Source organism: Hakea prostrata, chromosome 6, assembly GCF_041222555.1.
Source record: "Hakea prostrata isolate BN-2017 chromosome 6, UWA_Hpros_2, whole genome shotgun sequence".
Classification (NCBI taxonomy): Eukaryota; Viridiplantae; Streptophyta; class Magnoliopsida; order Proteales; family Proteaceae; genus Hakea; species Hakea prostrata.
In genome coordinates, this window is record NC_142605.1 from 34072204 (window position 1) to 34099804 (window position 27601).

The 27601-nt window shown below is 39.2% G+C and overlaps 4 protein-coding genes across 4 annotated transcripts; all 4 read left to right on the forward strand.

The window, feature by feature from the left end:
- The first annotated feature begins 787 nt into the window (after nt 1-787).
- On the forward strand, nt 788-10775 carry LOC149013518 (Aldolase superfamily protein). The gene is made up of 13 exons (XM_089158527.1): nt 788-1167; nt 1245-1359; nt 1471-1549; nt 1654-1729; nt 1873-1956; nt 2055-2159; nt 6025-6105; nt 6219-6283; nt 6446-6515; nt 6600-6677; nt 8766-8863; nt 8957-9092; nt 10161-10775. The coding sequence occupies exons 1-13, from the start codon at nt 1114-1116 to the stop codon at nt 10305-10307; spliced, it is 1188 nt and encodes a 395-aa protein (XP_089014653.1). The 5' UTR covers nt 788-1113; the 3' UTR covers nt 10308-10775.
- A 1752-nt stretch (nt 10776-12527) lies between these two features.
- Nucleotides 12528-15282, forward strand: LOC149013519 (beta-fructofuranosidase, soluble isoenzyme I-like). The gene is made up of 6 exons (XM_089159587.1): nt 12528-12960; nt 13097-13105; nt 13219-14075; nt 14183-14589; nt 14658-14745; nt 14855-15282. Exons 1-6 carry the CDS (start codon nt 12582-12584, stop codon nt 15047-15049), a joined length of 1935 nt encoding a protein of 644 aa, XP_089015713.1. The 5' UTR covers nt 12528-12581; the 3' UTR covers nt 15050-15282.
- Nucleotides 15283-17254: 1972 nt separating this feature from the next.
- Nucleotides 17255-22421, forward strand: LOC149013520 (monocopper oxidase-like protein SKU5). Its single transcript, XM_089158287.1, has 9 exons — nt 17255-17748; nt 18005-18114; nt 18227-18497; nt 18636-18774; nt 19448-19814; nt 19943-20308; nt 20417-20495; nt 21442-21641; nt 21743-22421. The coding sequence occupies exons 1-9, from the start codon at nt 17608-17610 to the stop codon at nt 21849-21851; spliced, it is 1782 nt and encodes a 593-aa protein (XP_089014413.1). The 5' UTR covers nt 17255-17607; the 3' UTR covers nt 21852-22421.
- A 2151-nt stretch (nt 22422-24572) lies between these two features.
- LOC149013521 (DUF641 family protein (DUF641)) lies at nt 24573-27262 on the forward strand. Its single transcript, XM_089158288.1, has one exon. The coding sequence runs from the start codon at nt 25004-25006 to the stop codon at nt 26597-26599; it is 1596 nt and encodes a 531-aa protein (XP_089014414.1). The 5' UTR covers nt 24573-25003; the 3' UTR covers nt 26600-27262.
- Nucleotides 27263-27601: the final 339 nt, after the last annotated feature.

Genomic DNA, 27601 nt, shown 5'->3' on the forward strand with positions numbered 1-27601 from the left:
CATAGTTACTAACGTAGGTAATCCACTTTATAACGAAATATGAAAACACTTAATCACCCAAGTCACCATTAAACGCATCCATGAAAGTTGCTACCGTTGCTGACAACATAAAGAAGGACCTTTAAGGCATATCTGCCTTACCAAAAATTTTAAAAATAAAAAGGCATATCTATAAACAAAACATTTCAGTGCTACAAACGTTACTGTTTGGAAGTCGAACCATATGATGTATGTGGTGGGCCAACAGCAACGAAAAGAGGCGAATGTAAGGCTCACAACAAATTTTTTTTTCCTGTACAAGGCCCTTAAGGCCATAACTAAACTATCTAAATGCAATAGATCTATTAAAGCCCATGAACATTTTTTGGCAAAGCCCATGAAAATGCCCTGCCCATGAAAACGCACTATCAAATGCATTAAAGACGGTTCGATGAACTCAAAACAATAGTGGGAGAATCAGAAGATGGACGCAGCAGCCAGCCAGCCACACGTGAGACCATGGGAGGCGGGAGTCCGGATCTGCGACCCCGACGCTTCCTGACCACAAAAACCTGTGGGACCCACGATAAAAAATACTTTTTGAAATTTTTTTTTCATTAGTAGGAAAAATACTTTTTGAAAAAAAAAAATTTCACTAGTAGGACCTACTGGTTTTTGTGGTGGAAAAATCGTAGATGATCTCAAAAGACATTTTCTTGTAGATGGGTGAATGGAATGTGATATTAGAACACATGGTGCATATCTACAAAGAAATGATGGTGTCATAAATAGACTGGAAAAATTTCCAAGTATATCCTGTCCACCTGGGTTCTTGTTCTTGGAAATCATCGAAATTATGCCCCCAGATACCTTCCATTGGTTCCATAACACAAGAAGTCCAGAACTACTACTAAGATACTTTCTTCGATAATTTCTCAATTCACAGGGGCATTTTGCTTACATTATCCATTTATCCGCTTATTTTCTCCTTGTTACGCTCTCTCAGTAGCGACTGCTCATCACTGTCTACGCTGTGCAGTGTGCGTTGTTGGAACTCCTCTAAGAGCGTTCTCTGCTTTTTCATCTTCGTTTTCCTGTGAGACCGAAAACTCGAGATTCCATTACGCAGTCGAAATGTCGGTGTTGTTGCCTTCATCTTCATCGGTTCTTATCGCTTCATCTTCTCAGGTGATTCCTGTTCGTTCCTTAACTTCTTTCCCTCTTTCTTAGTCTTCTTACTTTATATATATATTAAGTTCCAACAGGAGGGAAACTGCAGCTTTGCTGTTCGATCTGAAACGAAAAATTGTCTACTCAAGCTTCAAAGGTCGTTTCCTCAAATCCGTGCTTCCACTGGCAATGCATCGCTTCCTGAGACTGGTTAGCCTATTGTTTTCCTACTCTTCTCGGATCAAAACCCAAATCATTTTAATTTTCTGTTGACCACGGGGGTTGGTTTTGATCTCTCATTGGATTCCTTTTTCTGTACAGGTTTAAGCACTGAATTGGATGCTGTTTCGAGCTTTAGTGAGATTGTTCCGGATACTGTGATTTTCGACGATTTCGAGAAGTAATTTCACGATCCCGATTGTGTTGATGCTCTTTCTTTCGATATGTTATCATAAGATCTGGGTGAATTATTCTCATATTCTCGCAAATGTATTCCAAGTGTAGGTTTCCACCCACCGCTGCTACAGTTAGTTCGTCTCTTCTTCTAGGTATATGTGGTCTTCCAGATACCATTTTCAGGGTGAGTGTCGCTTATGGCTAGCTAATCATAGGACTGCAAATAGCTAATCATAGGACTGCAAATGGAAAGAAAGAGATGTGGTCCGTGTTTCTATCTATTAAATCTACGCTTTATTTTAGTAATGAACTATGGGACGTGTGCAGAGCGCTGTAGAAACTGCACTTGCAGATTCGGAGTGCTATGGACAAGACGATCCCAGTGGTCGTCTGTCCTGCTTCTATAACAAGGTCTGTCTTCCTACACCCTCCCTTTAGGTTAGCCTTGAATCAACGAAATTAGTGTATTGGGTCGCTTCTGTTGTTGAGTGTCAATCGTTGACTCACAGGCTTTGGTGAATGTTGGAAGCGACTTGTTGAAGCTGGTCCCTGGCCGAGTGTCAACTGAAGTGGATGCTCGTCTGGCTTATGACACACATGGTATTTTAAGGAAGGTACTAACTCAAGAAACTTTTTGATGCTGTTTATTGATTCTGAGCTGCTGTGTTTCTGTTGTATAATATGATAAAACATTAATGATTTACTTGGGAGGTTATTTTTATTGGTTTGGTGATTGATATTTGGATTTTACATGTCCTGACCCTGTCCGTGTTTGTTTATTTATTTATTTATTTTTCTCATGTTCTGGCTCAGTTCTATTTTTATCAAAAAATAAACAAATAACTCTAATCGTTGATGCAATATTTTGTTCCTAGCACCATTGTTTCAATCCTTCTTTCTTCAGATCATTTTGGCAATAAATGAGTCACCAGTCAGTAGTCTAGAATTTGTGCTTACCTGTAATTGGTTTATTAAGTCAAAGCATTGCCAATTGGATGTAAAGATCCTTTTGGTAAGGGTTGTTCACTTTGGCAGTTTAATATTTGATGCCGGCTTCTTATTTCATCCTTTAAATTGAATCATTTAGCTTGTTATTTTATCCTTTAAATTGAATCATCAATAATCCTACATACGATTTCTTGAAAACTGAATTTTCTTCCTTTTAGAATCTGAAAGTGTTATAAGTCCACTAAAATTTACCAACTTTCGCAGTGTGTTGTGACTTTGGTGTTTTTTTTTATTTTATTTCAGATATAAGAACGTTTTTACCTTTTCAGATATAAGGAAGTTTTTACCTTCTTGGCAAATGATCTTAAGACGAGAATTTGATGATGAGGATTGTCCCCTCAGCTATTTCCTGGGGGTGTATGGAAGGGGGGGGGGGGGATATTAGAAAGGAAATAGTAGAAAAACCTCAAATCTGCTTGCATTTAGATGCTTTCTTCATTGATGGAGCCTACAGGACCTGTACAAATGAGGGATCCCAAAGAGTTGATTGATCTTGGTGACATTGTCTTAACTTTATGATGGACAATCAAAAGCAAGGTGTCCTTGCCTTTCTGAAAATCATGTCATGGGACCAAGTGTGCTCTATACATATAGGAAACAACATGCAGGGAAGCCTAGGGCAGTTAGGAACCCAAAGAATGAGATACTAGAAGAGCAGTATGGGGAACATTGATTAAGCCAAGAGATCATTGCTGTATGGGGAACAAAGCTAGAACACAATTGTGTCATGAACTATGAACAATGGAACTTTTGAGGCAGATAAGAAATTAAGAAGAACCAATGAGGCCAGTGGATAGGAAAAAACATGAAATATTAAAATATTTCATGATCTGAGCTAAATCAAAGATTTGAATCAGAAATAAAGTTAGACTATGGGAAGATGAATGACTAGAGCATGGTTAGTTGAAAAGCTTCCGTAGACTATTTCACGTGGCTGATAAAATCACTCTAATCAATGTCTCTGATGGTATGGCTTTGATGCAGGAGTATTCCAATGGCCCAATTAAGCTCTTGGTGCGTATCAGCAAGAGCATTGGATTAGTCTGGTTGTCTGAGTTTTCCAAATTTTAAGTTATCAAAAGTGTTTTTATCATCCTAGATTCTTGGTCAATCATTCGGATCAGTTTAGAGCTCCTTAGTCTTGTTTGGGATGTGCAAAGGTATGAGGAGGTGCCCAAACATGCTAGTAGGTCCCAAAGTTATTCTTAGGTATCTGAGTTAAAAGCTTCAAGTTAAAATAGGTTGTTGAGAGGAGTCTAGCAGAAAAAAATGTTTCCATATGTAGCCTTGTAGTAAAGATCATAATGTTGTTGTTACTTGTACTTAACATTTCCTGGATGATTTTCTTCCATAGAGAAGTCTAAAAATGTTGAGGTGATATCAAAGAATTTCTTGTTTTGATTGATTGGACCAGAAAAACTATTAATTGCCCCTTGGACTCTGCTTGTGCGGAAGCCATTGGCGCCTGGTTTGCACTTTCATCAAAGAATTTCTTTTCCCCTTGATTGCTTGGCCAGAACAACTATTGATTGATGGATAACAGATTTGCTTCGCTTTTCATTAAGTCACTATGTGAGACTGTCAAACAGATATAGTATCATGATATAAGCAAATACTTGTACACCTATTTATATATTTTCTAGGTTAGGGATAAGTAGATGTTCTAGAATGACAAATAGAAGACATATATTGGCTTGAAATGGTTGGATAGTGAGGTGATCCAAGAAAAACAGGTGATCCAATTCTTGAAATTGTGGTTGATGTTGGTGTGGAGCCAATGGGAATTAATTTTAGTTCAACTAATGGGGGCAGCAACCTTAGATTAGTCTCTGAGTTTGCTATTTTGAGTTGTCAAGAGTATTTCGTCATTAGTAAATTACGTAATTACCCTATCTCACTTACATCTTCATCTTCACATCTCCCTCTCTCTCACTCTCCACCGAGACGCCACCAACTGCAACCCATCTTCTCCAACAACCACCGCAACAGTGCTCCACACTTCTCTTCTCCGACGACTGTCACTCTCCCATCGAAACCCTAGTCTTAACCCTCAATCACAAAGCTTATGAGTTGCAGGTTTCAAAGCTGCAGCGATAGTGAAAGATGAAACAATAATGATGGAAACACACAATGAGTCTAAAATGGCATTCACATGAGTTGACAACTCACGCATTACACCATCACTCACTCTATTGAGCATGACCATAGGGTCTCTGCCCCCAAAAACTAAGCGTCTGCAATTTCCAAATTCCAACCTAGAAAATTGGGAAACCAAATTACAAAAGTAAACATCTTCTATAATTAAACAAGAACCCAGTTTCACTTCCACCCATCTAATCATCTTTATATATAGAAATTAGCAATTCAGTCGAAAGATCTCTCTTTCCCATATTCATCTTAGATCTGTTTCCGTTGAGGCAAACTGAGGATTCTAGTGTTTCAAGGTTCTTCAAGAAATGGAAATAATTTATGGGTAACTGGGATCAATTGGTTTGAGATACCCTACAAAGAGAGCAACTTCCTGATGCTGGTAAAGGGAATGGAAGAGAAACCTACTGGGCGGGGAGAAAGATACAGAACTCCACTTCAGAGCTGCAAAATCTAAAATATACAATCTGCAAGATTTCAACCCTTAATGCCCACCTAACCAAAAAAATCAAAAGAAAGCTTTAAAAAAAAATTAGGCAATTTTTTGGTAAGGAAAAGGAGGATGAACCAGAGCTCTTAATTTTTGGTAAGGAAAGGAGGACGAACCAGAATTTTTCCACCAAGACGGCAGAATCTGCAAAATTTCAGTGATATATACAACTGGATAGGGGCAGTTGATCGCCGGCGGCGGTCGGTTTCCGGCAAGTTGTAGGTAGACCCAACTCCCTTCACCCAGTTGGGTATGGGAGGGTATTAAACTGGGGGATTATTGTCATTTCCTTGCCTAGAGGGCATTTGTTAATTTGAAATTCAAATTTTAAATGACTGAAAAAGGATAAGGGCATTTAAGTAATTTTACTTTCCATTTAACAATAGAATTTAACTGTGGGTGCCATGAAATTTTGGAGATAATTGGGGTGGTCACTAGTTTCACCCAAAAAATAGTGGGTGCTGTGTAATTTTCTCTTCTTTTTTTTCCCCCTCTTTTAACCATGGGCAGAGGGATGACTGTTTACTCCATTTAATTTGTCATTTGGGTAGTTTTAAATACCTCATTTGGTGGTTTACTCGCTCCCCCTGCCCTACATTCATATGTGCCCATACACCACAGAGCATCTCCCTTCTGATTCTGATATACATGTCTGTCTGGTATGATCATAAACGTTTTTGGATTGATCGACTTCAGAGTTGGTTTGACTGTTGTTTGTCTGGATAATTTTTTATCCTCCCTGTATTTGATAATTCAAACCAAGGGATAGGATAATTCTAACTTTTCAAAATATATATGATGTCAAATTGATGCTTTATTTCTTTAAATATTAGGTTCATGATCTTTTAAAGCTATACTATGAAAAAGAGGTTCCTCTGGAGCGTCTTCTGTTCAAGATCCCTTCAACCTGGCAAGTAAGTATTTGAGAAAGGAAATGCCTTAGCTGGTAATTTTGTATAAATTTCTAAAACCATCTTGTATGTGGTATTCTGGTTCCTGTTTTCATTGACGATGATCTCTGTCTTAGGGGATAGAGGCCTCAAGATTGCTGGAATCTGAAGGCATACAGACTCATTTGACATTCGTTTATAGGTACTTGATGTAGAAGATATAAAAGAAATAAGTTAATAAACAATTTCTATATTTTTAAGGGCAAATTCATTGCTTTCTTAAAGTCTATTCAGAAAAAAAGAGCAAGCTTACACATCGGTTTGATACTTTGATCTTCGGTGATATGGTCATATGCTTCTTCAGCTTTCCCCAAGCAGCAGCTGCTGCACAAGCTGGTGCTTCTGTTATCCAAATATTTGTTGGCCGTATAAGGGTAATTTTTTTTCTTCTTCCTCAGTTTGTATTTGAATTTCTGTGAAGAGAGGTTGAGCATTATAAAGAAGCTGTATCTCTTCAGGATTGGGCACGCAATCATTCAGGTGATCCTGAGATAGAAGCTGCTACCAGAAGAGGAGAAGATCCTGGCTTGGCTTTGGTTAGCTCTACATCTGTTTCTGATCTTTTTAATTCTTGTTAAATGATTTAACTTTTTCCACATCATATGTCAGATTATATGTAATTTTGAAAATTTATGGGCACCATATGTAACTGTGTAAGGTTGGGCACCATATGTAACTGTGTAATTTTTCCTTGAGATCTTTTAGAGGGTATATGATTACTTGATTCCAGAGATTTGAAATCCATGGAATCATGAATCTGCCTATTAAGAACTGTTGGGTTATTTGTTTAGGTGATTTGCGTCCGAACATGTAACCCCATGGTATTATCAAATTTGTCTTGAAATGGAGTCATCTGGATCTCACCGTTTCAGGTTGATATTCCTATTGATTCCCCCCCCCCCCCGCTTTAGCCCTACATTTTTCAGGATGAATCAGTTCTCAGATTCAGGGTAACTGAACAGTTAATTTATCTTAACCATGATTCTATAGATGCTGATTTCATGGATCTAAAATTTAGGGATGTAAATGGATCAAATTCGGCTAGAATATGATAATATTCGAATCCGATTAGTAAACACATTATCTGAATTCAAATCCGATATCTGTCGGATATGTTAATTTATAACTGAATTTGAATTTGTTTAGTTAATCAGATTTTCGGATAATATCCGATCCGAATTCAAACTACATTTAGATCTTCAGCCTTCCTAAAGCATCGAGCATTGGCCTAGTCCCATGGTGAGGACTATTAGGCCATGTTCTCTGGAAGGAGGGAATGATTTCTCCACCTCTATATTGTTGATGGTGACTTCCTTTGATGGTGACTTCCTTTGATGCCGAAGCAGCTCCTCAAACAAAGTTACTATTAATGAAGGGATAATGATGTATTCCCCAAAATTAAACTTTAATCAGATACGGAGAGTATCCGTCAAATATCTAATCAAATCAAATAATATCTTAACTTAAAATTGGCATATCCGAATTTGGATTATCAAATTCGGATTTTCGACTATCCGTTTACCTCCCTACTAAATTTGGGATTGAGATAAGTGTCGGTGGAATTATGTTACCAAACACACTCTTAGTTGTTCCTATTGAGATCTTGCTTGACCTTACTTCCTAGATTTCTCAAATTTCTGTTGATCTTTTGTAACTGCAGATTGGAATAACAGTAGACAATTAAGCCATTGATTAATATTGACAGGGACAAATTTAAGTCCCAATGGAACTGCCACATGGAAGTCATGGATATGATGGATTCTTAGATGGCTTAAGTGATTAAGTTTCAGAAATTCAAACAAACCAGAATTATAGTAAAGTAAATGAACCAGCTTTTTTGCTGTTGTAATACCAGAAGATTATAGGTTCTGCTTTGGTCAAAATTCTGATCAGGCCCTCATTCTAGAAGGAGAAAATTAACTCAAAACTTGGAACTGATCTGATATCTAGTGAAGATAGGATTCCAGATTTCCAGAACAGTAAACAAAATCCGATTCTTAAGAACCAAACTGATATTGAACAGGGTAGTTGAAATAAATATCTGTAATGATAACAGAATATCAACCTGAAATTGAAATTAAGATGGAGATTAGATTTAATATTTAGAAATTTGATCAGCAGTAAAACACTTAAGAAAACAATGTCAAAATCACATTTTGAGATTATAATAGATTAAGAATTTAATTCCTTTTTTTTTTGTTTTTTGGTTGTTGTTGTTGTGTCATTGCTTTGTGGCCTTCCTCCCTGTTCTCCACTTATCCAGTCTCTCTTCTCAGTTGAGTTCTCTTTGTCATTCTCCTTTCTTTTAGTTCTTATTCTCTCTTCTATTCTTCTCAATTCTACTCCCTACGTAATTTTTTCTTTTTCTCCTGTCCTTGTATAGAACTCTACTATTTCTGATACCAATCAAATTCAAAACCAACTTCAATTTAAACTGATCCTGGCTGCCACGGGGGTGGGGTGAGGGGGGGGGGGGGGGGGATCGGTATTGTATTTGGTAGGAGACTCATGCATATTCCATGTACATAATTCATCCTGGTATTTAGAACTTGGCTTGCATCGTAGAAGAAAAAAGAGGAAAGTTTTATATGTTTGGAATTTTGGATTATCTTCCATTTATACAGGTAAGCAAAGCATACAATTACATTCACAAATATGGATACAAATCAAAGTTGATGGCAGCTGCAGTTCGTAACAAACAAGACTTATTTAGTCTTCTAGGGTAAGAGTGATGCACTACATTTGATGGTTCTCAGTTTTGAATTATTGAAACATTGGTTTTGATGCTTATTCTCAGTTTTTTCCTAATTTCCAGGGTAGACTATATGATTGCACCTTTGAAGATATTGCAGTCACTCAAAGAATCCATTATCTCTCCTGAGGAGAAGTACACTTTTGTGAGGAGTTTAAGCCCACAATCTGCTGCAGCCTTCAAATTCAGTGATGAAGAGGTTAAATGCTCTCCTTAAATTTCTCCCTTAATACACACAATACATGCTGTGTTAGTCTAAAGAACTGAAATTGTATAAGTCAGCCATTTTTGTAGAAAGGAGATGAGGTATCCAAATTTGATGACTAATACCCCATATATAGTGGTAGCAGCTTTAGGTGAACCTTACTTTTGATGATTCTGGAAACTAGGATCAACCCAGACTGTTCAAAGGGTATGCTACCACTAGGCTGGTTTTGAGCTAATCTCACATGATGTACTGATTTTTATCCACATCTGGCTTATGGTGAATGCATGCATCTTCTGGGACATTTCAATTGATGTGCCACCACATGGAGGGTGATTCCTCAACCGAAAGTCATGCTCATGCTTGCATGATGTCTGCAACTTTTTTTGGTTGACTATCTACTTTTTCAGCCTACAGAGAAAGGAAAATTCTCTGATTGGTACAAATTCATCTCCAAAATGTTACCTATCTTCAACCAGTTTGATCTATAGGTTGGCCTTGTTTACAGGAAATGTGCAACCTAAAGTAAAAAAATATCAGTATGCTTGACTGTATAATTTTCCTAAATGGAATGCATTTAAGTTATAATCCAGTCGATTGTATTTTTTTGGGGTTCCTTTCTTTTTGGTTAGGATTTTTTTTTACCAAGTGGATATGTCATCATGACTGGGGGCCTGTGGGCCAATAGGCCCTTTGTGGTGGGGTGGGTAGCGGGGGAGATGTGGAGGGATGAAGGATTGAATCACAGGCCTCTAACAAGAGGCTGCCTCCCAATGCACTAGAAGCACCCCCACTTTTGGTTAGGATTGCAGTGAAAAATAGAAATTAACAAGTGAAGCGCAATGAAGGATACTTTAAAATGGGGGATTTGGCTGCAAGCAAATGGAACAGGTTTTTTGTTGACTTTCTTCACTTTCACTCCGTAGCTTGCAATTGAAAAGTTTTGATTTGCCGTATTTGATTTCTTTTCGCTTCAGCAATAGAAATTTTTGGGATTAATATATCTGTAGTGAGTACAACATTCAGAGTAGTTGCATTTGACAAATTCTTCTTTATTTATAGCTTGTGAAGTGGGACCAGTTGAACTTTGCATCAGCTATGGGCCCGGCAGCTGAGGAGCTTCTGGGTGCTGGACTGGAGGGCTATGGTAATCAAACCAAACGTGTGGAGGAGTTATTTGGGAAGATATGGCCTCCCCCAAATGTCTAAGCCAAAAGGCATCGTGATGATATCCAAGCTGTTGTCTTGGGCGAAAAATAAATGGATGAACTATGCTCTCACTGTAAGAACTGTCCAATTTTTGTTGGATTTAGGAATATACAAGATTCTGCCTTCTGCTTTTCCAAGTTCCAAATTGACTTAAACAGGAAAAATGTGCAATATGTGGCACCATGCTAGACTCTGCAAATTTAGGTCTCGTTTTGTACTTAAAATTTTGTGACAATTTCCTAATTCCTGGTCTATTTTCTAGTTGCGTGATGCTGACCATGAATTGTAATGCTAGAATCCTAATAATTTTAATTTTTTTCACCCTCTCTGTGCCAAGGTGCAAGGCCATTCAAAGTCACTCTCAAGAAAAATTCCTATGGTGGTCAGGTTATATGCCTGTGTCCGGACAGTGGGACAGCAAACAGCACTTGTTCTTTTCTTTTCTTTTTTTTTTGGTTTTTTGCCAAAACACCGCACATGTTCAAATAGCAGGAGATCGTAGTAGCTTTTTTTAATTTTTAAATTTTTTTTATTTAACAGATCATAGTAGTATTCTTGTAGCATTACGTTAAAAAATGTAGTTTGTTTGGTTCAATGGAATGAGAAAATTGGTAGATAAGTTGTTGAAATGGTATGATAATTTTTCATTCCATGCCTTTTCAATACGCTACAAAATAGGAAGAATTTTGTGAAATAATGTATAAAACAATAAAGTATAATTCACATTTAACACTTTTTAATAATTTTTTTTCTTTTTCATTTTCATCACATTACAGCAAGGTTTACATGTTTATTTTTATTTTTTTTAGCCCACCTTTGCAAACAAATAAAGTCTGGGTAAACATGGGTAAACAATAGTAAGGGGAAGAACGGTCTAGGAGCATGTCATTGGTGTATGCACATGCATTCTTCCCATAGGTGTAGGTTAGTGATAGACATTATTTGTTTGTTGAATCTTAAAAAACAAAATTTTAATGAAATTTTAAAATATAACTTGTTTAGTTTAATGGGGGTGAAAAAATGTTTTGAATTTCTCATCCCACTACATGTGTGTCCTAACGTATTTATATTTTCTACTCTCTTTTCCCATCCCACTTTTGAGAACAAACTGTGCCTAATGCGTGAAAGTGATTCATGTTTCCTCAGTTCTGATAAAAAAAAAAATGAAACTTGTACGTGCTTGAAAAGATAATGTATTTTATGTTTTTTGAATGAAGTAAGGGATCTGCACCATATTAGAAGGGAGAATATTTGACCCCATGATCTCTCACTGAAGAGCTGTTAGGGTTTGTGAACTGACCCAATCCCTTGAAGGTGATCAATTTCAAGGTTTTTCTTTCATGTGATTTCGGCTTCAACCTTAGAAACGGAAGATGATTCATGCAATCGTGAATGTTTGTAAAAGCACATGCTTATTGTTTGTGGGCTCTCAATTTCAAGTTTCCATGATCGACTGTTGTTTGATTGGGAAAAATTAAAAAGAACAGTAAACCTTGCCCATTCTGAAGAATTCTGGAGCTTGGCTTATGTGGAGTCAATGGTGTTCCATTTCCAGCTCATAGATCCCCAAACGAAACTTACCTATCCCTTAACATCAAAATATAACGATCACAATTCACAACCCTACCAACTGGTCTTTGCCCACAGTTCCTGTTTCATGAACCAACCAAATTTTAATATGGGAATTGAATTTCTTGTCAAACCCAAGGTGGAAATTTGATGCCTTCACCAAACAGGCACACGTGAACAAGTTAGTAACTTCCAGTCAAAAGATATGGCAATCATCTTTGAAGAACAGTTGAATAAACCGACGGTCAGACGGGTAGGTAGGCTTAATTTTCTTCAGTTTCTTTCTTTCAAAAATCCAGTAAAATTTTATTGTTAAAACGAAAGAAACTGAAGAAAATTGGGTAGTGACAGTCTCCTCCTTTTCAGTGGAAAACCTTGTCTGCTGGATGAGATTTGAGATACAAATGTTTATGCACAAAAAGGTGCTCGTATTTAGCTTTTGTTGTAATTATTATCTTTTTCCAAATTGATATGATTAAATGAATCTGAAATTGAATAATTAGCATCCGTGACCTATCAGATAAGAGAACCAAAGAACCAGACTTTCTCACTCACTCTCCTCTCCACAACGCCACAAACCCCTCAACTCGTGATCAGTAGTAGTCTCTCGATACTGATCAGAAACAGTAGCCATTGAATTACTGATTTAAAAAGGCTCGCACAACGCCACTTCTACAGTCAACGACACCACTCCCAGCGATCGACATGAATCCTAATACAGAACTCGCAATACCCTGTTCTTATGATCCACTACAGGATGAGGAGGAGGCTCGGCAAGAGATCCTGGCGACTCGGCGGAGACCCATGAAGGTTTTTGTGTCGATCCTATCGGCGGTGTTCTTCTTGGCTTTGTTCGTGGTGTTACTGTTGGATGACAACCAGAGATCAGAAACCCCAGTAGCAGTAGAAGGCCACAGTAGTGGATCCGCAGAGACTTCAGAGCCAGTGTCTAGAGGGGTTGCTCAGGGAGTGTCAGAGAAGGCATTCCAACAATTCTCAGGCGAAGGGTACCCGTGGACAACTGCCATGTTGGCTTGGCAGAGAACTGCCTACCACTTCCAACCAGAGAAGAACTGGATGAATGGTACGACACCTCCTCCTCCTCCTCACTAAACTCTTCTTCCCATTCCAGCACACTTTATTAGTCTTTAAATCTAACTCCCCTGTCTTCTCTGGCTAATCTGGGTTGGGAATCTGCGATTGTTTCTTCTGCTCATCAGACCCAAATGGTATGACTTCTCATCGATCTCTCCATTTGAAGGAAGGCATAGATTATGATTACGATTACTAATAAAGAATGGATGACGAAATAAGAAATGTGTGACATTGTATTATGTAACAGGGCCAATGTTCTACAAGGGATGGTATCATCTGTTCTACCAGTACAACCCAGATAGTGCTGTGTGGGGGAACATAACATGGGGACACGCAGTGTCAAAGGACTTGATCCATTGGCTCTATCTTCCATTAGCCATGGTTCCTGATCACTGGTATGACATCAACGGTGTGTGGACGGGATCCGCCACAATCCTCCCCAACGGCACCGTATACGTGCTCTACACTGGATCAACGAACGAGTCGGTTCAGGTTCAGAACCTGGCCTACCCGGCCGACCCATCTGATCCTCTCCTCCTCGATTGGACCAAGTACTCTGGCAACCCAGTCATTGTTCCACCCCCAGGAATCGGCTTGAAATTATTCCGTGACCCAACCACGGCCTGGGTAAACCAGAATGACAGCTGGCAAATCACCATAGGGTCTAAGGTGAACGGAACAGGAATCTCACTGCTTTACAAAACAGAGGATTTCCTTTCCTACGACCTCATCGACGGCGTTCTCCACGCCGTGCCGGGGACTGGCATGTGGGAGTGCGTGGATTTCTATCCCGTCTCCACCACCAGCGATATTGGGCTTGACACGTCAGTGAACGGCCCGGGAGTGAAGCACGTGCTAAAAGCCAGCCTGGACGACCTCAAGCACGACTTCTACGCTCTTGGGGAGTACGATCAGGATAACGACACGTGGACGCCAGACAATGCTGAAGAAGACGTGGGCATTGGATTGCGCTACGATTACGGCAAGTATTATGCTTCGAAGACGTTCTACGATTACACCAAGCAGAGGAGAATCCTGTTTGGTTGGATCGGTGAGACGGACAACGACACCACTGACCTTCAAAAAGGCTGGGCTTCTGTTCAGGTTTTTATTTCTTTCTCCTAAGAATCTATCTGAAATGGTTCAGGGTGGAACCCAAAATCAAATCCACTCTTTAAGGCATTGAACGTACCTGTTGTGTTTAATTGCAGAGTATACCGAGGGTGGTGGTGTTCGACAACAAGACAGGGAGCAATATTTTGCAATGGCCAGTAGAAGAAGTGGAGAGCTTGAGAGAAACGAGTCTGGAATTCAATGATGTGAAGGTGGATGCTGGATCAGTAGTGCCTCTTGACATCGGAGAAGCTACCCAGTTGGACATAATTGCAGAGTTTGAGATAGAAAACGAGGCTCTTCTGCGTAAGACAATTAATGATCAAACAGACGTAGTTTACAACTGCAGTACTAGCGGTGGTGCTGCGGGTCGTGGTACTTTGGGACCTTTTGGTCTACTGGTTCTTTCAGAGGAAAGCCTATCCGAGCAGACGCCCGTGTATTTCTACTTAGTTGAGGATAGTGATGGCAATGTAGAGACTTTCTTCTGCAGCGACGAATCAAGGTATTAAGTTGAATTGTCTGTGTTACAAATATGGAGCTTGAAGCTTATCGAACTTATTATTCTTGCAGGTCTTCTGAGGCTAATGATGTGGGTAAACTAGTTTATGGTAGCAGCGTTCCTGTACTAGACGGCGAAACACTATCAATGAGATTAATGGTGAGATCAATGTCATTGGATGCAATGTACTTGCAATTACTTTGTCAACATGCAATCTAATTAATTGAATACTTCTTCTCTTGGGGAATCCATTTCCATGTCTGAACAGATTGATCATTCCATAGTAGAAAGTTTTGCTCAAGGTGGGAGAACGGTCATAACCTCGCGGGTTTATCCAACAAAGGCTATATACGGAGCAGCTAGACTCTTCCTTTTCAACAATGCTACGGGGGTTAACATCACAGCGACACTCAAGATATGGAAAATGAATTCTGCCTGCATCAAACCTTACTCTGATCAGTAAAAAGAGTGCAACTTCCAACATCTCATTCGTTGCTAGCTGCAATATCCATTTTTGTTTTCTCTCGTAATTATGACAATCTCATACGATTTTTGTTGGGTTACTTAGTTATTACCATTGATTTTGCCTATTGGATATGTGGGAAATTTTGTTTTTGCAATGAAGGAATAAATCAGAAGTTTCTTTATTTTATCATCTCTTTAATTCACCAGACGCGTGTCCATGAGTTGGTCCACAAGTTAGTAATGGGCTTGATTTTTTTTAGGAGTCCTGTTAAGGAACTTACCCAGCTGAAGCCTGTTCCTTATCTTCAGCATATGGTTCAAAATTTTGATGGCCCATTAGTCCCATCATGTATGTGCCGGACAGGAAAATGAAAGGAATGAGCGTCATCTCTCAAACAAGTAGAAGGATCAGATTCTGGGTTCTTGATTTTAAGCACTTTGGATCAATCATATCTGTTACCACCTTCAGCCATGATTGGACATTTGTGTGGGCTCTTATTGCAGGTTTCACAGGGTCAAGATCCAAACTAAAATCCTTCTTTCCATACACATACGGTTGAGGGGATTTTTACATTTGTGTCCTGCACTGTAGAAATTCTTGGCAACAAATCCAATTAACTGGAAATGTCGTATTGTTTACCTAACAAAAAAACATATCTGGGTTACTTTTCGGCACATCACAAGACAATCTGTTCTTTTCCTTTCCTCTGTATTTTTTTTTTCTTCTGTTTCTGGGGCGAATGTTTTGAATTTTTCCTCCATACATTTTTTTTAAAATGTTTTTCGATCCTTGATTCCCGCTTTATATTTTCCCCATAAAGTATAAAGCGGACATTTTTCTAATCAGTTTTCAACCGTTGAAATTCATATGCATAGGTTACCCCTGTTGGGGCTGGGCCACTCACTCCTCGTGCAATGTGATGAACTATCTCTTCCTAGCTAGAAAAGGTTTCGATCGAACCATCCATCATCTATTACTTTATCGTGATCTGAAGGAAACAATTGGATTTGGTTTGGAAAGGAAAAGAAAGGGTTCTCTCATTAATCACAATTGGTGGGGACGCCTTGCAAGTGTTAATCAAATATCTAATTGGTGGAATGTGACGTTTGTCAGGAGATTTAAGTTTGATGATTATACATTAATTTATCGATGGAAATGTTTTTATTGAGAAAAAGACCATGTTCTGCCTAAGCTCAGTCCATCAGAGTTGTTCAGTTGTATTCAATGGATAAAGCCATAAAGGTCCACTGCTATGCTTGTTTTCCTAAAGCGCCTCAATCTCAACCTTCTTTCATGGCTTCCCCCATAACACCGAGATTCCAAACCCCCACCTATCAACCACTAACGACCCAAACCTAACCATAATCACGAATTGACGATCCAGATCTTGACAACCACGAAAGAAAGAAACAAATAAACAATCCAAAAATGAAATGAAGATTTTCTGTGCTGCATCTGTAAAAGTTTTGGGGTATTCTTACTTCTTTTTCTTTTCTGGGAAAATTTTGGGAACGTTCTCGGTCTAGTTGGAAAGTTGACCAACGGCTAGTTTTGATACCGTTGGTTTCCGTTCGCCCTCGACATCACCGCCTTTGCCTCCAAATAAATAATAATAAAATATCCTATATCTTATGTTTCGTCTTATCTTTTTATCTTGCGTACAAAACGATGCTGCCAGATCAGACAGCCACCGATCCTCTTGATCTGGGGAGATAAAATGACTGGCCCACTAAACAGACCAACCGCGGCTCCATCAAAGCTGTAATGAAGGTGGACACGCTCGGCTCAATTGTAATCGAAATTCGAAAAGATCAGAAAGCCGCGTGCGAGTGAGAAATGAGAAGATGGACACGCCAGGGTGGTTGGATTTTAAAAAACCATCCAATGGTGGGGAAGGATGCATGGGAATCATCATGGTCCACGAATGCGAGCACTTGAATATAATTGATTTCTTTATGGTGGGACCCAGGGCCACCCTCCCATGTGGCAATTTTGCTATTTTTCGGTTCTGAGGAAAAAAGAAGCGGGTTTGCCGAAATTAGTGCGAATGGACTGTCTATTCGCTGGCGCCCTCATCCCGACGAACCTGTCTCATGTCATCCATTCCTGCCGCATCTCAGCCTCTCATCGTTATTTATGTAAACCACAAAAACCCCATTTCTTTCTAATTTTTAGATTTCCATATTAACCCCTCTTGGATGTATACAAATTAGATTTTCTTTCCAAAATTTCCTACATTTCTAGGGTCAGAATTGGAATTCGGAATACCAAAGCTAAGCCCGAACCGAAATTACCGTTCCCAGTCAAGTTGAGTTTTCCTTTGACAGTTGAAAGTTGCTAGTAAAAGAAAAGAATACTAGAAGAGTCCAGTTTAGTACTACGAGACTGTTTGAGGCTTGAGCAGCAGCGTTCACTCTCTCTTCCTTCCGCTGAGCTGCTGTGTTTCTCTCACTCAGATCATGTAAAACATAGATAGATAGAAACGAGGCATTTTTTGTTTCTGCTCTCCGAATCTGTTGCTTAGATTTTCAACTTCTCATACTGGATTAGCTTAGATGGCTTCGTTGAGTTTTTTGCCGCTTTTTCTGCTCTACATTTCTTCCTTGTTCAACTTATGTTTCGCCGGAGATGCTTTTGTTTACTACGACTGGACGATTTCTTACATCACAGCTGCACCGTTAGGTGTTCAACAACAGGTTTGCTTATCAGATCTTTCTTTCCCTGCTCTGTTTTAACAGTTTTGATCTGAATGTATTTCCTTCTCTTTCTGGATCTGATGATTTTACTTATCTGATAAACATAGTGAAGTTGTATCTATGGGCTGTGCTTGTTTTCATGCTCTGCTTCACTTTTGAAGTGCGTTTTCGAGTATTTTGAAGTTATTGAGTTCCTATTCTTTCCTTTTCTTAACTCTCCGCTTTCTGTGGTTCCCTAATTGCTTTGTAATGGCAGGTCATAGCCATTAATGGAAAGTTTCCAGGTCCTGTTGTGAATGTGACTACCAATAACAATGTAGTTGTTAATGTCCTCAACAGATTGGACGAAGATCTGCTCTATACTTGGTATAACTAAACCTTGTTTTTGTCTATTCGTTTATGCTTGCTTATATAGTTGCGATAAACATTTTGAACCAACCCTCTGAAGATTTTTCAATGATTGTGGACTTTTTGATAGGGATGGCATCCAACACCGTCGTAATTCTTGGCAGGATGGTGTTCTCGGCACTACTTGTCCCATCCCCAAGGATTATAACTGGACTTACCAGTTTCAGGTTAAGGATCAGATCGGGAGCTTCTTCTACTTCCCTTCTCTCAATTTTCAGAGAGCTGCGGGCGGATATGGTGGCATTATCATTAATAATCGCGCAGTTATTTCCCTTCCCTTTGACACTCCTTATGGAGATATCACCCTCTTGATCGGTGACTGGTACAACCGAAATCATACGGTTCGTGTCACTGCAATGCATGCTTATTGGTGTTTTTTCTTTTGAGAAAACATTTTCAAATCAAGGACTTGGGTCTAGGCAACGAAATGCTGTTCTGTTTCTGACTTGCTGTTGCTCTTTGATCTCTATGGGTTGTAGGATCTGAGGAAAACCCTTGAAGCTGGAAAGGGCCTTGGCATGCCAGATGGAGTTCTCATGAACGGAAAGGGTCCTTACCAGTACAATACCACATTTGTGCCTGATGGCATTGATTATGAAACTTTTGAAGTAAAACCAGGTATGATATTCATCATACAATCTCAGTACTTGTGCGTTCTGATTTCTCTGGTACTAGCAAAATTGATTGGTCCCTTGAATTCGGTTAGTAAAATCCTGAATGGGGCATGCTTTCAGAAATGCTCCAACTATACACATGCATTTCAGGAAACATTACGTAATAAGCCAGGCTAGCGTTTTTTATATCAGTCCATCAGTGATATTAGTAGAGGTCATGCATCTAAAGCAGATGCACTGCTCGGTTAGCTAGTCGTATAGTATGTTATCAACCAAATGCCATTTTATTTTCAAAATACATGCATGTGATGATTTTGCTAAGCACTTATATTTATATTTGGACACTTGATTGTACATGACTGATGGTTTCAAGGCAAACTTGCATGCAGAGTTAGTATTGTATTTACTATTTACTAAGCACTTACGGTTATATTTGGATAGTTGCTTTTACCATGACTGATAGTTGTGAAAGAGATGCATCCCATGAAGGGATCATTTAACTGAATCAGGACAGATGCTAAGTAGAGATTTTCTGTTGGACGGTTAGAATGGATGATATTGTGTTTGCTGTTTTATTTCAAAATCCTCCTTCTAAACATTATTGACATATGCTTTTCTGATTCACATTAAAGCTTTTTCTTTCTGTTCTTACTTTAGAGGCTTTTGGTGTTGAACAGGGAAAACTTACCGTCTTCGTGTCCATAATGTTGGAATTTCGACTAGTTTGAACTTCAGGATCCAGAATCATAACCTGCTTCTTGCAGAGACAGAGGGATCTTACACAACACAACAAAATTATACTAGCTTAGATATTCATGTTGGGCAGTCTTATTCTTTCTTGATTACGATGGATCAGAATGCAAGTACAGATTATTACATTGTAGCAAGTGCTAGGTTTGTGAATGAGTCTCTTTGGCAAAGAGTCACAGGTGTGGCCATCTTGCACTATACGAATTCCAAGGGTAAGGCACGTGGCCCTCTCCCAGACCCACCAAATGATTTTTATGACAAGACATTTTCAATGAATCAGGCAAGATCTATCAGGTTTGATCATCTTACCTTTTTTGATATTCATTTCCTTACTTCTATTTCTTTTCTTGGATGAATATTTCCAAAAATATGTATATCCATGTTATCAGCATGGTTTCTGAGTTGTACTTCTGACATCTCAGGTGGAACGTGTCTGCTAGTGGTGCACGTCCAAACCCTCAAGGATCTTTTAGATATGGCTCAATAAATGTGACTGATTTATATGTACTGGAGAACAAGGCACCTACGATGATTAATGGGAAACGCCGTACAACGCTCAGTGGGATCTCATATGTTAATCCAACGACACCAATCAGGCTTGCTGACGACTACCATTTGAAGGGAGTATACAAGCTTGATTTTCCAAACAGGCCACTTACTGGGGCACCTAGGGCATCAACATCAGTAATTAATGGTACATATAGGGGTTTTATGGAAGTTATATTACAGAACAATGACACAAGAGTCCAGAGCTATCACATGGATGGTTATGCATTTTTTGTGGTCGGGTAGGCAACTGCTTCTCTTTGATGTCATTAATATATATGCGGGTGTGCTTGCCTGTTTGTTTTCTGTTTTTTTTTCTTCTGAGTCAGAATTTGATTGATTGATTGCAGGATGGATTATGGAGAATGGTCAGACAGCAGTAGAGGTACATATAATAAGTGGGATGGGATTGCCCGAAGCACAATACAGGTACTCTATGACATCTTCTCTTATTCTAATAATGTTGATCCTACAAACTGTTAGATTGGTCTATTTGGTTCTGTTATTCATTAGAAGCTTTTCTTGTTTGCTTTAACAAAAAGTACTAGCCAGAATTGTTTTCTTTAATTGGGTGACCAATTAGCAGTGTGGTGCTGCTGGATGCTGTTGTTAATACATTTGACAAATAAACAAATAATTATTGGTAATGTGCTGAATGTGCATTGTAATTGTCTGCAAATAGTTTGTGGCATACTAATTCATGGTCTAAGGGTGTTTGGTTGATATAGGTGTTAGAAAGCCCCTTTATTTATTGTCCAATGGATATAGTACCAGCCACTCGGTCAATACTAATCAATCTACAGTGTTTGGAGCAACCTTGTCTTTCAAATTGTTTTTGTAGTTTGGAATGATGCATACTGTAGTTTGGAATGATGCACAAGTGGCTGTAAGATATATATATGGCAAGAAAAGGAGAAAGTATGATGCATTAATGTATATTTCGACATTGCCCTTTTGTGTCCGTGAAACTTGACAGAAGCAAAACCATGTTAATGACAAGTGATTTTTCAACTTTTACATAAGTGGATGCTTGGCCATCCGAACACACCATTGTGATAACCATGTAAAGTTTATTCGACCAGATATTTTGCTGCAATGTATCCCATCACTTATTAGGCCAACCAGTTGACCAGTTGATCAGACTGCTGACCAGCTAGTCACTGCCAGATCAGAGAAGTTTGGAATAAGGCTATTCTTCAAAATGTTGACTTTATAGAACGGCTTAACCTGTGGTTTTGATTAGTTGTTGTTAGGCCTGTTTAAAGTTGCATTAGATAATTAGGTTTTGAGAAGTTTTATAACTATCTAATGCATTAGAAAGCCATTAAATGTATTTGGTGGAAGTAAATATAATGCTTGTATTCTTGTCTTGTAGGTTTTCCCTGGGGCTTGGACAGCTATCTTAGTTTCCCTTGACAATGTTGGAGTTTGGAATCTGAGAACAGAAAATCTAGACTCGTGGTATCTTGGACAAGAAACCTACGTTCGTATTGTGAATCCGGAGGCTAACAACAAAACTGAGTTGCCCAAGCCAGACAATGCCTTTTATTGTGGTCAATTGTCGCATTTGATGACGTAGGAATCAAATCCCTTCTACTGTTGACGGTGCTTTTACTTTTTCTTTTAAGTTGTACAACCATTGGAGGGAATTAACATTTGTTCATTTGCATATCCAGGTTCAAAGCAAACCCAGCATCTTTTGCGTCATCAATCACAGCTGGAAGATCAAAGCTGTTAGTCACGCTGCAGATGTTCATCGTTGCTGTCATTTTTATTTTCTGCTAACCTTCAGTTAGAATCTCTAATTATGATGGTCAAGTTTTCTTCTTCTTCTTCGTGTTTCCTGTGGGAGAGATGCTGCTTGGAGGATTTTTTTTCCGCTAGTTGTAAGTGTTTAGGTGTGCAATAGTAGTTTTGTCAATATGAATTTTCGTGGTGCTTTTGAGCTGTGTGTGTTTTTCATCCATTCTATTTGTATGTCACCCCGGTTCCTTGTAAATTCAGGTTATTGGGGAATTTGTCATTATTCTTTTCTACCTTCAATTTGTGTACTGATGACCATTCACCAGATTTCAATACCAGTTAATTTTATGGTTTTGGTTCCCTGAAAATGTCATTTGCTTCTCGTCTTGAAAGTGGTTTGCCACACTCAATTTGAACCCAGTTTACTGTATTTTCCTGCTTAATGCAAAAATGCTGAATGTTACAATGTTGAGAGACTCTCTGTGGTGATGGGTTTCTTTAAATGCCTTTTGTTTGTTCTCAATGAATAATTTTCTTTTCTTTCAGAATCTCAGATATTTAAGCAGTGTATATCTAATCAATAAAACCCCCCACCCCCACCCAAAAAAAAAAAAAAAAAAAAATCTCAGTTCAGAAATGACTGAATGTTCAATGAAATGACGTTGGATTGATTGCAAGTTAAAAAGAAAAAAAAAAAACAGGTTTGTCAACTCTAGACCAGAAATATTGTGTAGTAGATTTTGTTTGGTCAACCACTCAAGCTGGTGACAGTGCCTGAACTATTGAACTAACCAGAGAGCCAAGCCCCGACCAGAGCCAGCAAAAGAGGGACTGGGCCCATAGAGAATCTCTAGGTTGACCTTGGCCTAGGTCCACCTTCTATGTCTGGTAAGAACTGGCCTGACTTTTCCTCTCTAACCCTTGCGAGTTCAAATTTTCTTCATCTTTTTCAGTAAAGTTCAAATTTTGTTGACCACGGCGCACGCGCTAAAGGAGGAGCATCACCGGAGTATTCCACTTCAACATTCCACTAAGCATAATGATCATTACCTAATAAAGCCTGTCTCCAGGGGTCCATTGGACATATCTTCCCTTCCATAGGATGCCTATAGTCCATCATTATAGGGCGTTGCCTGCCATTGTACATGGTAGCAAGGATTTCATACTATTCATGACGTTCACGTAGAACCTGTAATTAGTTTTCTGGGTTCCAAATTCTGATAATTGGGCTACAGTTCTTAATGGGTTAGACGCTCAGAGCCAGCCCCAGGCTCCAGCAATCCATTTGTATTGATTTTCAATTTTTTTGTTGTTAAAATAAGAATTTCTCATCCTGCTTAGCAGCAAACATATAAAATACAAGTATATCTGAACTAACCCCGATTGTAGATGTAAACAAAATTATTTATCTCTAGAAGTGTGTGCAGTGGCCTATGTAACTGCAATCAAAAGAAAGAGAAAAAAGTATATCTATTCTTTTACTCTAAGCACCAATTTCTGCTTTGTCCAAACTTGCTCTGTTTCTCAATAGGGAGAGGTGACCACTGTCACACTACTTTCTCACAGATGTTAACAAATGGGTTTACCTGAAATTCCTTGGAAGATACACATATAAGAGAGAGAGAGAGAGAGAGGAAACAAAGGCAGAGCATGTGCTTTCATCCGTAGCTTAGAAGCGAAAAATGCCCACCACCTATTAAGGTTTTCATCTTTGTCAATTTGCCTATCCTTTCTATCAAAATAAAAAATTAAAAAAATAAAAATAAAAATTGCCCTATCCACTGCTTCCTTTGGCTTTTGTTAACCCTGTTGTCTTCTCTTCAGGGCAGGTTCACATGCGTGGTGGTGTGCCTATCAAAAACCTGAATGAGCACTAGCCATCTAGACCTGGAGGTGAAGTTGGTGAACCTTTTTATGCATATCTGGAACATTCAATCTGAAAACCTTGTGGGGTTCCAAGGTATGTGAACAAACCAAAATTAATTTGAAACTGTGGTTGTATAGCAATGTGATAACTCCATAACATCGGGTTAAACAAAGAAGAAGAAGAAGAAAAAAATCTCAGAAAAGAAGCATTGAAGTTGTATATACTACTACCAGAATCATATATGATATCTCATACATAGGATCAAAAGTAGGAAAAGGAAAGTTGAACCAACTCTCATTTTATTCCTTTCTTGTGCCTTTCCATTACAAACAACTATGTCCTTACTTTTGTGGATAATTTGATGAACGGAAAGAAAGCCAAAAGAAATAAAAGATGATATATCTCCACTTGTCACATTTATTTAAGTATAATTATCCTACATATTTTTTTATTACTCAGCGGTGAACCATGACTGTACACTATTATATAAATGATTTTCTCTGTTCTTAGCTAATTTTAATTAATTCCTTCCTGCCGTTCGTCAGCTTCTTTTGTGGACGATAAAGTGATAGAAAGAGGAGAGGGGAAAAAAATAGAAAAGGATTAAAGAAACCCTCTGCAGAAAATTTGCAATTCCTCCTCTGGTCAAGGAATAAAGGGGGCATTGAGCTGTTAGCTAATTTGGTTCCTAAGAAGATTCAGAAAGTCCAGCACAAGTAAACGGTAAAAAGCAAACTCTCTTCATGAGATTTCTGAAGATTCTGTAGACCTGAAGGGTTTGTCTGGTGCAGTGAAGGTTTCCTATGACCCCAGGCCGTCCTTTAATGGGGTAGTAAACTGAGAGATATCAAGAGGTTGCTCCCCTGAGTCCCCTCCCCCTCTCTTCATTTATTAAAGTTTCCAACAAAACAAAATAAAAAACATTGAATTCATTGTTTCCTCCTAACACGTAACGAAGCACAAGTAATCAAAGTTGAGTGAAAATTGACACCACACCTCATTGAGAGCTATAGACAGATTCGCTTGCTCTTACTTGAATGGATTGTACGCTTGTGCCTACTATTGCTAAGACCCATTATAAAACTAAGGAGGAGGAAAATCAAGACTGTTAATTGGTTCTGAGAGTTAAACCACTACTGGTGTCTCGATTCTGGAAGAAATTAGAAAAAGTCTGATCTCGTTGATTTCGTTACCTAGCTGTTTGGCGTTTATGCATCATTCCTACCGTCTTCTCAGTTATTAAAGAGGAAAGAGAGCAGTAAGTAAGAGGCTTTCCTCTCTTTCCTCCTACCTCGCCCTTTTCAACTCTTGGGGGTGAAGACAGAGAATGCCAGGGATGGATGGTTCAGCAAAACCTCCCCAAATCTCCGAAATGTTCCAGAAATTTGCACTGGCTTTCAAGACGAAAACCATCGAATTCTTTGCGGAAGAAGAAGAAGACGAAGAAGCCGAAACCCTCTCCCTCCTCGACTCCAACGAAGAAATCATCACCGGTCAGCGTGTTGTCGTCCTTAAACCCGATTTCATTCCCAAGCCAACACCACCCATTCAAACCCTTCCTCTTCATCCTGAAGCACCACCACCACCGTCAGAAGCACAGGCTCAATCACAACCACAGTCGCCATCAGAACAACAGGAACAGCAACATTTGGGTCATCCAACTTCCAACGGGAATCACCAAGGCCAAACCCTTGATGCCCTAATTCCTTCCCTGTTCGCTACTATTTCCAACTTCGAGGCTTCTTACTTGCAATTCCAGACAGCTCATGCCCCCTTCGATGTCGACGGCATCAAAGCCGCCGATAGAGCTGCAGTTTCAAACCTGCAGAAGCTATCCGAGTTCAAGCAGTTCTACAGAAGCTTCCGGAAAAACCCAACTCTCAACCCACCTGGATACGCTCTCGTTTCTCCTCTGGAAGCACAAGTGGAGGAGAATCAGAGCCTACTCCGTGGTCTCGAGATGGTCGTTAATAGGTTACAGTCCGATATCGATGTCAAAGACGGCGAGGTTTACGCATTAAAGCAAAAGTTGGAGAGGATTCAGAAATCCAATTTAAGGTTGTCCAAGAGTTTGTCTAATTCGAATTCGGATTCGAAAACGAACCCCAATTCTTGGCTGGCGTCCTCTTTCGTTCCTACTTCCCCCGAGGTCATGTTATCCGTTGGAGTCTTCGATTCTGTATTGCAGGACGCTTGTAGATCCTCGCATAGTTTTACGAAGCTCTTGATTGATTTGATGAACAAAGCTGGGTGGGATTTGGATTTGGCTGCGAATTCACTTTATTCCGATGTCAAGTACGCCAAGAGAGGGCACAATCGGTATGCTTTCCTTTCCTATGTCTGTTTATTGATGTTCGAAGGTTTCGATTTGGAGGGTTTTGGTTTGGGAGCAGATGGGGATCGGGGCAACGGTGTTGAGTCATCTACAATTCGGCGGAAAAAGTTTCTGAGGCAATTCGTCGAGCATGGAACAGGCGATGCAATGGAGCTCCTGAATCGGGACCCAAGCAGCGATTTCGCAGTATTTTGTGACAAAAAATACCAACAACTCGTCCACCCCACGATGGAATCCTCCCTCTTCCGAAACATAGAAGAAAACGAAGTGGTTTTGGATTCTTGGAGGTCGTCCTCTGTTTTCTACGAGTCGTTTGTCACCATGGCAAGCTCAATTTGGATGCTTCATAAGCTAGCCTTTGCGTTTGACCCCGTGGTTGAAATTTTTCAGGTAGAGAGAGGGGTTGATTTCTCCATGGTTTACATGGAAAATGTCACAAGGAAAGCTGTGTCACCTGGTAAAACTCGACCCAAGGTGGGATTTACTGTGATTCCAGGCTTTCGAATTGGAAGAACTGCCATCCAGTGTCAGGTCTATCTAGTTGACATGAGATGCGCAGAGCAAGTAAAGCCCCATTCTGAAGTGTAAAGAATCAAAGAGTTACAGACAACAAAGTTGTATAAATGTGTTTTTTTTTTCTATATAGGAGGACCAAATGGGAGCTGGATCGAACGATATTTGCTCCCTAAACTGCTTTCAAGCTTTGCAATTTATTTGCATTTTCATCACCGAAGATCTTGTTTTGTTGGCCAACCAGATGATTCCAGAATTTGGGACAATTTGCGAAATCTGATGGATGTCTACTTTTGATGCCAAAAATTCTATGGGATACGCATTATAGAAAGGGAATTGATTTTGGCCTCTTCCCACCATGCCTTTCCAGTATGAGCCACTCTGTTCTGCAAGTTCCAAAGCCATCTTGATCTGATGCTATTCGGTTTTCTCCTTGCGTCTCTTAATTGGGTTCCATCGTGAGTTCCATGTAAAGCTGGTGTAAAGCATAGTTAATTTTTTTTCTTTCAATCTTTTGTATTGGTTTTAGTTTAACTAAAATAACCTACAGATGTACGTATCTAAATCTTAGTGTTAGCCCAAATGGGTTCAGCGGTATTTGAGTGATTCAATTTGATTTCCTTGGCTTCTCTGTTATAAAGTGTTTCATTCATTGTTTAACACAAGTGCCATTGTTTTCTAATCTGAATCAGTGACTCAAAATAAAAAGGAGTAGTTAGTTTGTGACTATTATCAGTATTTGTGCGCGTATGGTGTTTACCATTCTGCAACTTTAATTGATCATTTGGTTTGGGTTTTCCTTGATGACTTTTTGGGTGGTGGGTGTCAACTTGTTTGGTAGATTTTCCTACTATTTTTACTTATAATTAGCATTATGAGCTTGTTAACTTTAATCTTTTTTTGCTCTGTTTCATATGAATTTTTGAGTGTCAAGTTGCTCCTTGCCTATACGGGTGGGGTTTCGGGAGTGGACACAATGAATCAAGTCTTTAAGGGGACATGGCCTACATGACATGGAAGCTCTCTTTTCTGTGTTGTAGCGGTGGCTTGGTACTTGGTAGTAGATGTTCTGATGAG

Bases quoted from the DNA above. Each gene is read 5' to 3' on its own strand.
- LOC149013519 (XM_089159587.1), top strand. From the start codon at position 12,582: ATGAATCCTAATACAGAACTCGCAATACCCTGTTCTTATGATCCACTA. The intron at 14,076-14,182 runs GTTTTTATTTCT...GTTTAATTGCAG, and splicing joins AAGGCTGGGCTTCTGTTCAG to AGTATACCGAGGGTGGTGGT. The intron at 14,746-14,854 runs GTGAGATCAATG...ATGTCTGAACAG, and splicing joins CACTATCAATGAGATTAATG to ATTGATCATTCCATAGTAGA.
- LOC149013520 (XM_089158287.1), top strand. From the start codon at position 17,608: ATGGCTTCGTTGAGTTTTTTGCCGCTTTTTCTGCTCTACATTTCTTCC. The intron at 17,749-18,004 runs GTTTGCTTATCA...TTGTAATGGCAG, and splicing joins CGTTAGGTGTTCAACAACAG to GTCATAGCCATTAATGGAAA. The intron at 20,309-20,416 runs GTAGGCAACTGC...GATTGATTGCAG, and splicing joins TATGCATTTTTTGTGGTCGG to GATGGATTATGGAGAATGGT.
- LOC149013521 (XM_089158288.1), top strand. From the start codon at position 25,004: ATGCCAGGGATGGATGGTTCAGCAAAACCTCCCCAAATCTCCGAAATG.
- LOC149013518 (XM_089158527.1), top strand. From the start codon at position 1,114: ATGTCGGTGTTGTTGCCTTCATCTTCATCGGTTCTTATCGCTTCATCT. The intron at 1,957-2,054 runs GTCTGTCTTCCT...GTTGACTCACAG, and splicing joins TGTCCTGCTTCTATAACAAG to GCTTTGGTGAATGTTGGAAG. The intron at 9,093-10,160 runs GTTAAATGCTCT...CTTTATTTATAG, and splicing joins TCAAATTCAGTGATGAAGAG to CTTGTGAAGTGGGACCAGTT.